This window comes from Rhinoraja longicauda, chromosome 2, assembly GCF_053455715.1.
Source record: "Rhinoraja longicauda isolate Sanriku21f chromosome 2, sRhiLon1.1, whole genome shotgun sequence".
Lineage (NCBI taxonomy): Eukaryota > Metazoa > Chordata > Chondrichthyes > Rajiformes > Arhynchobatidae > Rhinoraja > Rhinoraja longicauda.
In genome coordinates, this window is record NC_135954.1 from 35948 (window position 1) to 49387 (window position 13440).

The window sequence follows — 13440 nt, forward strand, 5'->3', positions numbered from 1 at the left end:
GGTGAGTGAGGGGGGGAGGGTGAGGGGGGGGGGGTGAGTGAGGGGGGGAGGGTGAGGGGGGGGGGGTGAGTGAGGGGGGGGGGTGAGTGAGGGGGGAGGGTGAGGGGGGGGGGTGAGTGAGGGGGGGGGGTGAGTGAGGGGGGGAGGGTGAGGGGGGGGGGTGAGTGAGGGGGGGGGGTGAGTGAGGGGGGGTGAGTGAGGGGGGGGGTGAGTGGGGGGGGGAGGGTGAGGGGGGGGGAGGGTGAGGGGGGGGGGTGAGTGAGGGGGGGAGGGTGAGGGGGGGGGGGTGAGTGGGGGGGGGAGGGTGAGGGGGGGGGGAGGGTGAGGGGGGGGGGTGAGTGAGGGGGGGAGGGTGAGGGGGGGGGTGAGTGAGGGGGGGGGTGAGTGAGGGGGGGGAGGGTGAGGGGGGGGGTGAGTGAGGGGGGTGGGGGAGGGGGGTGGGGGAGGGAGGGGGGGGAGGGTGAGGGGGGGGGTGAGTGAGGGGGGGGGTGAGTGAGGGGGGGGGGTGAGTGAGGGGGGGGAGGGTGAGGGGGGGGGTGAGTGAGGGGGGTGGGGGAGGGGGGTGGGGGAGGGAGGGGGGGGAGGGTGAGGGGGGGGGTGAGTGAGGGGGGGGGTGAGTGAGGGGGGTGGGGGAGGGAGGACTATGAGGCCGGGGGGGGGGGGCTGTGCGGGGCGGGGGCGGGGGCGGGGGCGGGGGCGGTGCTGCCGCTGCGGGGCCGAGTTGGGCGGCCGCCGGGCCGGGTTAGCGGTGCGGGACGGTGCCGGGGCCGGGCTGTGCGGGATGGGAGCGAGCAGCGGCAAGGAGAGCGGCAGCGACGGTGAGTGAGTGAATGAGCGGGTGTGTCGCGGGTGTCGGGTGGGCCGGGGGTGAGGGGAGGGGAGTGGGGGGCTGTGGGCCCGGGTCTATCGTAGACCGGGCGGGGAGTGGGCTGGCTTGGGCCCTGGTGTGGGGCCCTGGTGTGGGGCCCTGGTGTGGGGCCCTGGTGTGGGGCCCTGGTGTGGGGCCCTGGTGTGGGTGTGGGGCCCTGGTGTGGGTGTGGGGCCCTGGTGTGGGGCCCTGGTGTGGGGCCCTGGTGTGGGTGTGGGGCCCTGGTGTGGGTGTGGGGCCCTGGTGTGGGGCCCTGGTGTGGGTGTGGGGCCCTGGTGTGGGGCCCTGGTGTGGGGCCCTGGTGTGGGGCCCTGGTGTGGGGCCCTGGTGTGGGTGTGGGGCCCTGGTGTGGGTGTGGGGCCCTGGTGTGGGTGTGGGGCCCTGGTGTGGGGCCCTGGTGTGGGGCCCTGGTGTGGGTGTGGGGCCCTGGTGTGGGGCCCTGGTGTGGGGCCCTGGTGTGGGTGTGGGGCCCTGGTGTGGGGCCCTGGTGTGGGTGTGGGGCCCTGGTGTGGGGCCCTGGTGTGGGTGTGGGGCCCTGGTGTGGGGCCCTGGTGTGGGGGTCGGACCCTGGTGTGGGTGTGGGGCCCTGGTGTGGGGCCCTGGTGTGGGTGTCGGGCCCTGGTGTGGGGCCCTGGTGTGGGGGTCGGGCCCTGGTGTGGGGCCCTGGTGTGGGGCCCTGGTGTGGGTGTGGGGCCCTGGTGTGGGGGTCGGGCCCTGGTGTGGGGCCCTGGTGTGGGGGTCGGGCCCTGGTGTGGGGCCCTGGTGTGGGGCCCTGGTGTGGGGGTCGGGCCCTGGTGTGGGGCCCTGGTGTGGGGGTCGGGCCCTGGTGTGGGGCCCTGGTGTGGGGCCCTGGTGTGGGGCCCTGGTGTGGGGGTCGGGCCCTGGTGTGGGGCCCTGGTGTGGGGGTCGGGCCCTGGTGTTGGGGGAGTCCAGAACAAGGGGCCACAGTTTAACAATAAGGGGTAGGCCATTTAGAACGGAGATGAGGAAAAACCTTTTCAGTCAGAGAGTTGTGAATCTGTGGAATTCTCTGCCTCAGAAGGCAGTGGAGGCCAATTCTCTGAATACATTCAAGAGAGAGCTAGATAGAGCTCTTGAGGATAGCGGAGTCAGGGGGTATGGGGAGAAGGCAGGAACGAGGTACTGATTGTGGATGATCAGCCATGATCACATTGAATGGCGGTGCTGGCTCGAAGGGCCGAATGGCCTCCTCCTGCACCTATTGTCTGTTGTCCATCTCTTGACTCCGCTATCTTTAAGAACTCTATCTAACCCTCTCCAACATTGTTGGCCGGTGTGGGCGAGTTGAGCCAAAGAGCCTGTTTCCACACTCACTCTATGACGTGTCACTGGGACATGTTGGCCGGTGTGGGCGTGTTGGGCCGAAGGGCCTGTCTCCACACTCACTCTATGACATGTAGCTGGGACATGTTGGTCGGTGTGGGCATGTTGGGCAAAGGGCCTGTTTTCACACTGTATCACTCTATGACTATTGTCGCTGGAACATGTTGGTCGGTGTGGGCATGTGTTGCCGAAGGGCCTGTCTCCACACTGTATCACTCTATGACTATTGTCACTGGGACATGTTGGTCGGTGTGGGCATGTTGGGCCGAAGGGCCTGTTTCCACACTGTATCACTCTGTGACTCTGACCTGATCTTGGATGCGAATGCAGCGTAGACGGAGGCATTGGGAGCAGGGATGGAGTCTTTGCTGGAGGCAGAGTGGGAAGAAGTCGTTATTCAGTCAGCTACCCCATGCTATAATCTCCCAGAGCAGCCCCCTTACCTAGTGCCTTCCTGCTGTAACTAATGTGCCTCTAATCACGATGGCTCTGTCCCAGATGTGCCAGGCTGGTCACAACAGACCCTGACCAGGCTGCTCACCCCTGACCTCCACACCCTGACCTCCAGACCCTGACCAGGCTGCTCACCCCTGACCTCCACACCCTGACCTCTCCAGATCCTGACCAGGCTGCTCACCCCTGACCTCTCCAGATCCTGACCAGTGCTGCTCACCCCTGACCTCCACACCCTGACCTCCAGATCCTGACTAGGCTGCTCACCCCTGACCTCTCATCCTGCTCACCAGTATCCAAAGCGTCATTCCCATTGTTGATGGGAATTGCCCCAAGGGATTCCTGCAGTCTTGGCCCACTCCCTGTGCAGATGGTCACCCGTCTACTCCCCCCTCCCCCCCCCCGTCCCTTGGTCACGGCTTCAGGGTAACTCCGGCCCACTCCCTGTGCAGATGGTCACCCTTCTACTCCCCTCCCCCCCCGTGCCTTGGTCTCGGCCTCAGGGTAACTCTGATCCAGGGTGTTGGCCCACTCCCTGCACTGATGGTCACCCATGTACTCTCCCCGTCCCTTGGTCACGGCCTCAGGGTAACTCCGGCCCACACCCTGTGCTAATGGTCACCCTTCTACTCTCGCCCCTGATGTTCCGGGGCTCGGAGACTGAGCCCGTGTGAAGCAAAGGGATGGGCACGGATCAGGCACCACTCCAGGAGATCAAGCTCACCGATCGAATGTAACCTGCAGCACCGAGCGTTACACACAGTAACACAGCATTACACACAGTAACACTGTGCATTACACACAGCATTACACACAGCAGCACAGCATTACACACAATAACACAGCATTACACACAATAACACAGCATTACACACAGTAACACTGAGCGTTACACACAATAACACAGCGTTACACACAATAACACAGCGTTACACACAATAACACAGCATTACACACAGTAACACTGAGCATTACACACAGTAACACTGAGCATTACACACAATAGCACAGCATTACACACAGTAACACTGAACATTACACACAGTAACACTGTGCATTACACACAATAACACAGCGTTACACACAATAACACAGCATTACACACAGTAACACAGCATTACACACAGTAACACTGAGCATTACACACAATAACACAGCATTACACACAGTAACACTGAACATTACACACAGTAACACTGAGCATTACACACAATAACACAGCATTACACACAGTAACACTGAGCATTACACACAGTAACACTGAGCATTACACACAGTAACACTGAGCATTACACACATTAACACAGCATTACACACAGTAACACTGAGCATTACACAGTAACACTGTAACACTGAGCATTATCCAGACAAATCCAGGGCTAAAATCAAAAAGGACCACTTTCCAACATAATTATATAAGGGGCAAGAGTGTTATAAAAACAAGCCTGAAGGCTTTGTGTCTCAATGCAAGGAGTATACGTAATAAGGTGGATGAATTAAATGTGGAGATAGTTATTAATGATTATGATATAGTTGGGATTACGGAGACATGGCTCCAGGGTGACCAAGGCTGGGAGCTCAACATCCAGGGATATTCTATATTCAGGCGGGATAGACAGAAAGGAAAAGGAGGTGGGGTAGCGTTGCTGGTTAGAGAGGAGATTAACTCAGTGGAAAGGAAGGACATTAGCTCGGAGGATGTGGAATCGATATGGGTAGAGCTGTAAAACACTAAGGGGCAGAAAACGCTAGTGGGAGTTGTGTACAGGCCACCTAACAGCAGTAGTGAGGTTGGGGATGGCATCAAACAGGAAATTAGAAATGCGTGCACTAAAGGTGCAGCAGTTATAATGGGTGACTTCAATCTACATATAGATTGGGTGAACCAAATTGGCAGGGGTGCTGAGGAAGAGGATTTCTTGGAATGTTTGCGAGATGGTTTTCTAAACCAACATGTCGAGGAACCAATGAGAGAGCAGGCCATTCTAGACTGGGTATTGAGTAATGAGGAAGGGTTAGTTAGCAGTCTTGTGTGCGAGGCCCTTGGGCAAAAGTGACCATAATATGGTGGAGTTCTTCAATAGGATGGAGAGTGACAAAGTCAATTCAGAAACAAGTGTTCTGAACTTAAAGAAAGGTAACTTTGAGGGTATGAGACGTGAATTGTCCAAGATAGACTGGCAATTTATATTTAAAGGGTTGACGGTGGACATGCAATGGAAGGCATTTAAAGATTGCATGGATGAACTACAACAATTGTTCATCCCAGTTTGGCAAAAGAACAAACCAGGAAAGGTAGTGCATCCGTGGCTAACAAGGGAAATCAAGGATAGTATTAAAACAAAAGATGAAGCATATAAATTAGCCAAAAAAAGTATCATACCAGAGGACTGGGAGAAATTCAGAGTCCAGCAGAGGAGGACAAAGGGCTTAATTAGGAAAGGGAAAATAGATTATGAGAGAAAACTGGCAAGGAACATAAAAACTGACTGCAAAAGCTTTTATAGATATGTGAAGAGAAAAAGACTAGTTAAGACAAATGTAGGTTCCTTGCAGTCGGAAACAGGTGAATTGATCATAGGGAACAAGGAGATGGCAGACCCATTGAACAACTATTTTGGTTCTGTCTTCACTAGGGAAGACATAAATAATCTGCCGGAAATAGCAGGGGACCGGGGGTCTAACGAAATGGAGGAACTGAGGGTAATCCAGGTTAGTCGGGAAGTGGTGTTAGGTAAATTAAATGGATTAAAGGCCGATAAATCCCCAGGGCCAGATAGGCTGCATCCCAAAGTGTTTAAGGAAGTAGCCTCAGAAATAGTGGATGCATTAGTGATAATTTTTCAAAACTCTTTAGATTCTGGAGTAGTTCCTGAGGATTGGACGGTAGCTAATGTAACCCCACTTTTTTTAAAAAGGAGGGAGAGAGAAAACGGGGAATTATAGACCAGTTAGCCTAACATCAGTAGTGGGGAAAATGCTAGAGTCAGTTATTAAAGATGTGATAGCATCACATTTGGAAAGTGGTGAAATCATCGGACAAAGTCAGCATGGATTTATGAAAGGCAAATCATGCCTGACGAATCTTATAGAATTTTTCGAGGATGTAACTAGTAGAGTGGATAAGGGAGAACCAGTCGATGTGTTATATCTGGACTTTCAGAAGGCCTTCGACAAGGTCCCTCATAGGAGATTGGGGTACAAACTTAAAGCACACGGTATTGGGGGTTCAGTGTTGAGGTGGATAGAGAATTGGTTGGCGGACAGGAAGCAAAGAGTAGGAATAAACGGTTCCTTTTCGGAATGGCAGGCAGTGACTAGTGGGGTACCGCAAGGCTCAGTGCTGGGACCCCAATTATTTACCTGAATGGTGGCCAATTAGGAAAAGGGGAGATGCAACATGACCTGGGTGTCATGGTGCACCAGTCATTAAAAGCAAGCGTGCAGGTGCAGCAGGCAGTGAAGAAAGCAAATGGTATGTTAGCATTCATAGCAAGAGGATTTGAGTATAGGAGCAGGGAGGTTCTGCTGCAGTTGTACAGGGCCTTGGTGAGACCGCACCTAGAGTATTGTGTACAGTTTTGGTCTCCTAATCTGAGGAAAGACATTCTAGCCTTAGAGGGAGTACAGAGAAGGTTCACCAGATTGATCCCTGGGATGGCGGGACTTTCATATGAAGAAAGACTGGATGGACTGGGCTTGTACTCGCTGGAATTTAGAAGACTGAGGGGGGATCTTATAGAAACATAAAATTCTTAAGGGGTTGGAGAGGCTAGATGCAGGAAGATTGTTCCCGATGTTGGGGAAGTCCAGAACCAGGGGTCACAGCTTAAGGATAAGGGGGAAGTCTTTTAGGACCGAGATGAGAAAACATTTCTTCACACAGAGAGTGGTGAGTCGGTGGAATTCTCTGCCACAGAAGGTAGTTGAGGCCAGTTCATTGGCTATATTTAAGAAGGAGTTAGATGTGGCCCTTGTGGCTAAAGGGATCAGGGGGTATGGAGAGAAGGCAGGTACAGGTTACTGAACTGGATGATCAGCCATGATCATATTGAATGGCGGTGCAGGCTCGAAGGGCTGAATGGCCTACTCCTGCATCTATTTTCTATGTTTCTATGTTTCTATTACACAGTAACACTGAGCATTACACAGTAACACTGAGCATTACACAGTAACACTGAGCATTACACACAGTAATACTGAGCATTACACACAATAACACAGCATTACACACAATAACACAGCATTACACACAATAACACAGCATTACACACAATAACACTGAGCGTTACACACAATAACACAGCGTTACACACAATAACACAGCGTTACAATAACACAGCATTACACACAATAACACTGGGCATTACACACAATAACACAGGGCATTACACACAATAACACAGCATTACACACAGTAACACAGGGCATTACACACAATAACACAGCATTACACACAATAACACAGCGTTACACACAATAACACAGCGTTACACACAATAACACAGGGCATTACACACAATAACACAGGGCATTACACACAATAACACAGGGCATTACACACAGTAACACTGGGCATTACACACAATAACACAGGGCATTACACACAGTAACACTGGGCATTACACACAATAACACAGCGTTACACACAGTAACACAGGGCATTACACACAATAACACAGCGTTACACACAGTAACACTGGGCATTACACACAATAACACAGCATTACACACAGTAACACAGGGCATTACACACAATAACACAGCGTTACACACAATAACACAGGGCATTACACACAGTAACACTGGGCATTACACACAATAACACAGCGTTACACACAATAACACAGCATTACACACAATAACACAGGGCATTACACACAATAACACAGGGCATTACACACAGTAACACAGGGCATTACACACAATAACACAGCGTTACACACAATAATACTGCATTACACACAATAACACAGCGTTACACACAGTAACACAGCGTTACACACAGTAACACAGCGTTACACACAGTAACACTGGGCATTACACACAGTAACACTGGGCATTACACACAATAACACAGCGTTACACACCGTAACACAGCGTTACACACAGTAACACAGCGTTACACACAGTAACACTGAGCGTTACACACAATAATACTGCATTACACACAATAATACTGTGTATTACACACAATAACACTGAATTACACACAATAAGACAGCTTTGCACACAATAACTGAGCATTATACAGATACATAGAAAATAACGCTGAGCATTATACATAGAGACATTGACAATAGGTCTTCATGGTCACATCTGTATGCTGGCCTGACTTTTCCAACAGTCTTTAGAAGGATCATGATCCAAAACGTTGCCTATCCATGTATTCCAGAGATGCTGCCTGACCCGCTGAGTTACTCCAGCGCTCTGTGAAACGTCACCTATCCATGTTCTCCACAGATGCTGCCTGACCCGCTGAGTTACTCCAGCACTCTGTGAAACGTCACCTATCCATGTTTTTTTCAGTCTGTGGATGGTGACCAACTGCTGCCGTCTGTGCGTGGTCTCAACAACTGCCCCACAAGCTCCTCAGATCTGTCACTGTTAACCATACAATTTATATCGTGCAATTGCAAAATGTTGAAAATGCTGGCATGGAACCATGGCATGGAAGGCTTGTGACGGATCACAGTGAGTTGTGAAATCTGCCAACAAATGTATTTTTGTTGGAATCACAGCTCTGACTCCAGATGGCTGTGGGGATGTTGAGTATCAGACAGCTTTGCCTGAATGCTGGGGAGTTGGGGTAAAGTGTGGCAGTGTGCCACACACTCTGTGGTTCCCTGCCTGACCGTGACGTGCTACTGGGTTATGTCTTCCTGTGGTCTTGATACCATTTTCTCATCTGATCCTTTTGTTTAGGCAAAGGCAGCTCAAGCATTTCGTCGGACATCAGTTCGAGTACAGATCACACGCTGACCAAAGCCACAAGGAATGTCGCTGGCAGCGAAGGTAGGCATCTGGTCCTCGTTAAACATTGTCCTGTGTAGACGGCCTTCTCAGGAAAATGCTCCTTAATCAAAACCAACTCTGCTGTTGCTGGATTGCAGGACTTGCTTTTCCTTAAAATAAAGAAATGAAGCAGCTCAAAAACACACAGCCCCCTCTTGGGAGAGAAGGCACTGTTTAACATTGCAACCGGGAACTCCACATCATCCACAAAGCCTCATATGCTCCCGTGGGGAAGGGTTTCCACCCAAAACGTCACCTATCCATGTTATCCACAGATGCTGCCGGACCCGCTGAGTTACTCCAGCACTCTGTGAAACGTCACCTATCCATGTTCTCCACAGATGCTGCCTGACCCGCTGAGTTACTCCAGCACTCTGTGAAATGTCACCTATCCATGTTCTCCACAGATGCTGCCTGACCCGCTGAGTTACAGCTGAGGGCCCCCCCCCCACACTCCCCCCCCCCCCCCACTCCCACCGAGATGAGAAAACATTTCTTCACACCGAGAGTGGTGAGTCTGTGGAATTCTCTGCCACAGAAGGTAGTTGAGGCCAGTTCATTGGCTATATTTAAGAGGGAGTTAGATGTGGCCCTTGTGGGTATGGAGAGAAGGCAGGTACAGGTTACTGAGCTGGATGATCAGCCATGATCATATTGAATGGCGGTACAGGCTCGAAGTTCCGAATGGCCTACTCCTGCACCTATTTTCTATGTTTCTATGGCTGATCATTCTCAATCAGTACCCCGTTCCTGCCTTCTCCCCATACCCCCTGACTCCGCTATCCTTAAGAGCTCTATCTAGCTCTCTTGAATGCATTCAGAGAATTGGCCTCCACTGCCTTCTGAGGCAGAGAATTCCACAGATTTACAACTCTCTGACTGAAAAAGTTTTTCCTCATCTCCATTCTACATGGCCTACCCCTTATTCCTAAATTGTGGCCCCTGGTTCTGGACTCCCCCAACATTGGGAACATGTTTCCTGCCTCTAATGTGTCCAACCCCTTAATAATCTTATACGTTTCGATAAGATCCCCTCTCATCCTTCTAAATTCCAGTGTATACAAGCCTAGTCGCTCCAGTCTTTCAACATATGAAAGTCCCGCCATTCCGGGAATTAACCTAGTAAACCTTCGTTGCACGCCCTCAATAGCAAGAATATCCTTCCTCAAATTTGGAGACCAAAACTGCACACAAGACTCCAGGTGCGGTCTCACTAGGGCCCTGTACAACTGCAGAAGGACCTCTTTGCTCCTATACTCAACTCCTCTTGTTATGAAGGCCAACATTCCATTGGCTTTCTTCACTGCCTGCTGTACATGCATGCTTCCTTTCAGTGACTGATGCATTAGGACACCTAAATCTCATTGTACGTCCCCTTTTCCTAACTTGACACCATTCAGATAATAATCTGCCTTACTATTCTTACCACCAAAGTGGATAACCTCACACTTATCCACATTAAACTGCATCTGCCATGCATCTGCCCACTCACACAACCTGTCCAAGTCACCCTGCAACCTCATAGCATCTTCCTCACAGTTCACAGTGCCACCCAGCTTTGTATCATCTGCAAATTTGCTAATGGTACTTCTAATTCCTTGATCCAAGTCATTAATGTATATTGTAAATAGCTGCAGTCCCAGCACCGAGCCTTGCGGTACCCCACTAGTCACTGCCTGCCATTCTGAAAGGGACCCATTTATCCCCACTCTTTGCTTTCTGTCTGTCAACCAATTTTCTATCCATGTCAGTACCCTACCCCCAATACCATGTGCTCTAATTTTGCCCACTAATCTCCTTAGTGGAACCTTGTCGAAGGCTTTCTGAAAGTCGAGATACACCACATCCACCGGCTCTCCCTTGTCCATTTTCCCAGTTACATCCTCAAAAAATTCCAGAAGATTAGTCAAGCATGATTTCCCTTTCGTAAATCCATGCTGGCTCGGAACGATCCTGTTACTGCTATCTAAATGTTCCGCAATTTCGTCTTTTTTAATTGACTCCAGCATCTTCCCCACCACTGATGTCAGACTAACTGGTCTATAATTTTCTGTTTTCTCTCTCCCTCCTTTCTTAAAAAGTGGGACAACATTAGCTACCCTCCAATCCACAGGAACTGATCCTGAATCTATGCAGCATCTGTGGAGAACATGGATAGGTGACGTTTCACAGAGTGCTGGAGTAACTCAGCGGGTCAGGCAGCATCTCCTGCTGTCTCAGTAAGACCTGTGTCACCTGAAAGGATGACAGGGACTGGGAAACAGGAGACGGTTAAAGCAATGCTTCTGGGAGTGTGCTGCTGATCAGCTATCGGGACCGCTGAGTGCCGACCAACCGTCCCCTCCCACAGAGGGCAGGAACTCCATGTTCTGACCTCAGCCAAGAGCCTTTGGCAGGAAGGGAGAGGGAAGCTGGAAACTAATGCAGGAAACACCAGCTCACTAAGCTCAGTGGCCCAGTAAACACTAACATGTCTCCTCCAATGGCTGCTTTAGTTTACATTTAACTACGAAATACCAAGCCAGAAAAATGTTTCTGTTAACAGGAAAATGACTCATTGTTATGAATGCAAAACGTTCAGTGTGGATTTGTGACAGACAATAGTCAATGGACTATAGACAATAGGTGTAGGAGGAGGCCATTCGACCCTTCGAGCCAGCACTGCCATTCAATGTGATCATGGCTGATCATTCTCAATCAGTACCCTGTTCCTGCCTTCTCCCCATACCCCCTGACTCTGCTATCCTTAAGAGCTCTATCCAGCTCTCTCTTGAATGCATTCAGAGAATTGGCCTCCACTGCCTTCTGAGGCAGAGAATTCCACAGATGTATAACTCTCTGTCTGAAAAAAAAGTTGTTTTAAACTAATGTAGGTGAAATTGAAAGTAGTTATCTGCTTATCTTAGTTGTGAATTTGAATTACATTTTCATAGAAAATATATTTTTCACTCATTGGGCCGTTGTCGATGTTGATCCTTTCCGCAGCATGACACCGAGTCCTTTGGTGCAGCAGATTAGTGCTGGACAGTGGACATTGGACAGAACATTGGACGGGACATTGGACGGGATATTGGACGGGACATTGGACAGGACATTGGACATTGGACAGGACATTGGACAGGACATTGGACAGGACATAGGGCGGCACGGTAGCGCCGCGGTAGAGTTGCTGCTTTACAGCGAATGCAGCGCCGGAGACTCAGGTTCGATCCTGACTACGGGTGCTGCACTGTAAGGAGTTTGTACGTTCTCCCCGTGACCAGCGTGGGTTTTCTCCGAGATCTTCGGTTTCCTCCCACACTCCAAAGACGTACAGGTATGTAGGTTAATTGGCTGGGTAAATGTAAAAATTGTCCCTAGTGGGTGTAGGATAGTGTTAATGTACGGGGATCACTGGGCGGCACGGACTTGGAGGGCCGAAAAGGCCTGTTTCCAGCTGTATATATATGATGATATGATGATGATGACATTGGATAGGACGTTGGACAGGACATTGGACGGTACATTAGACGGGACATTGGACGGGACATTGGACGGGACATTGGACGGGACATTGGACAGGACATTGGACGGGACATTGGACGGGACATTGGACGGGACATTGGACGGGACATTGGACGGGACATTGGACGGGACATTGGACGGGACATTGGACGGGACATTGGACAGGGCATTGGACAGGACATTGGACGGTACATTGGATTGGACATTGGACGGGACATTGGACGGGACATTGGACGGGACATTGGACGGGATATTGGACATTGGACAGGACATTGGACAGGACATTGGACAGGACATTGGACATTGGACATTGGACAGGACATTGGACAGGACATTGGACATTGGACAGGACATTGGACAGGACATTGGACAGGACATTGGAGATGACTTGACCCTACTGCACTCGGACAAGAGTTGGTCAAATGTGAAGGATGTGCTCTCGGCGGATATGGAACTTGTTGCGGGCTACGTTAAGACCTGGAGACTAAAACTGAGTGTGGCAAAAACCACCACAATGGCCTTTCACCTGAACACCAAGGAAGCTCAACGCCAGCTGACCGTCACCCTCAATGGGAATGGTTGATGGAATTTAATACAGAGAAGTGTGAGATGTTGCATTTTGGGAAGTCTAACCTGGGCAAAACCTACACAGTGAATGGTAGGCCTCTGGGTAGTGTTGTAGAGCAGAGGGATCTAGGAGCACAGGTGCATGGTTGCTTGAAGGTCGAGTCGCAGGTAGATAAGGTAGTCAGAAAGGCTTTTGGCATTTTGGCCTTCATCAGTCAGGTATTGAGTATAGAAGTTGGGAGGTCATTTTGCAGTTGTATAAGACATTGGTGAGACCACATTTAGAGTCTTGTGTTCAGTTCTGGGCACCATGTTTTTGGAAAGATATTGTCAAGCTTGAAAGGGTTCAGAAAAGATTTACAAGGATGTTGCCAGGACTCGAGGGAGGGAGCTATAGGGTGAGGTTGAGCAGGCTGGGTCTCTATTCCATGGAGCGCAGGAGGATGAATAGGGGAATCAAGGACCAGAGGACATAGGTTCAAGGTGAAGGGGAAAAGATTTAATAGGAATCTGAGGGGTAAGTTTTTCACACAGAGGGTGGTGGGTGTATGGAACGAGCTGCCAGAGGGGGTAGTGGAGGCTGGGACTATCACAACTTTTAAAAAACAGACAGGGACATGGATCGGACACTCTTCCATCACACTCCCCCCAGTGTCTGTCTCTCTCTCTCTCTCCCACTCTCTCCCCGT

The 13440-nt window shown here is 50.8% G+C and overlaps 1 protein-coding gene across 1 annotated transcript in view; it reads left to right on the forward strand.

Moving 5' to 3' along the window:
- The first annotated feature begins 717 nt into the window (after positions 1-717).
- Positions 718-13440, forward strand: part of fbxl7 (F-box and leucine-rich repeat protein 7) — a 32982-nt gene continuing 20259 nt past the window's right edge. The window contains exons 1-2 of the mRNA XM_078413674.1: positions 718-818; positions 8591-8680. Coding sequence (XP_078269800.1) covers positions 782-818; positions 8591-8680 — 127 coding nt within the window. The 5' untranslated portion in view covers positions 718-781. The remainder of the gene's footprint in view (positions 819-8590; positions 8681-13440) is intronic.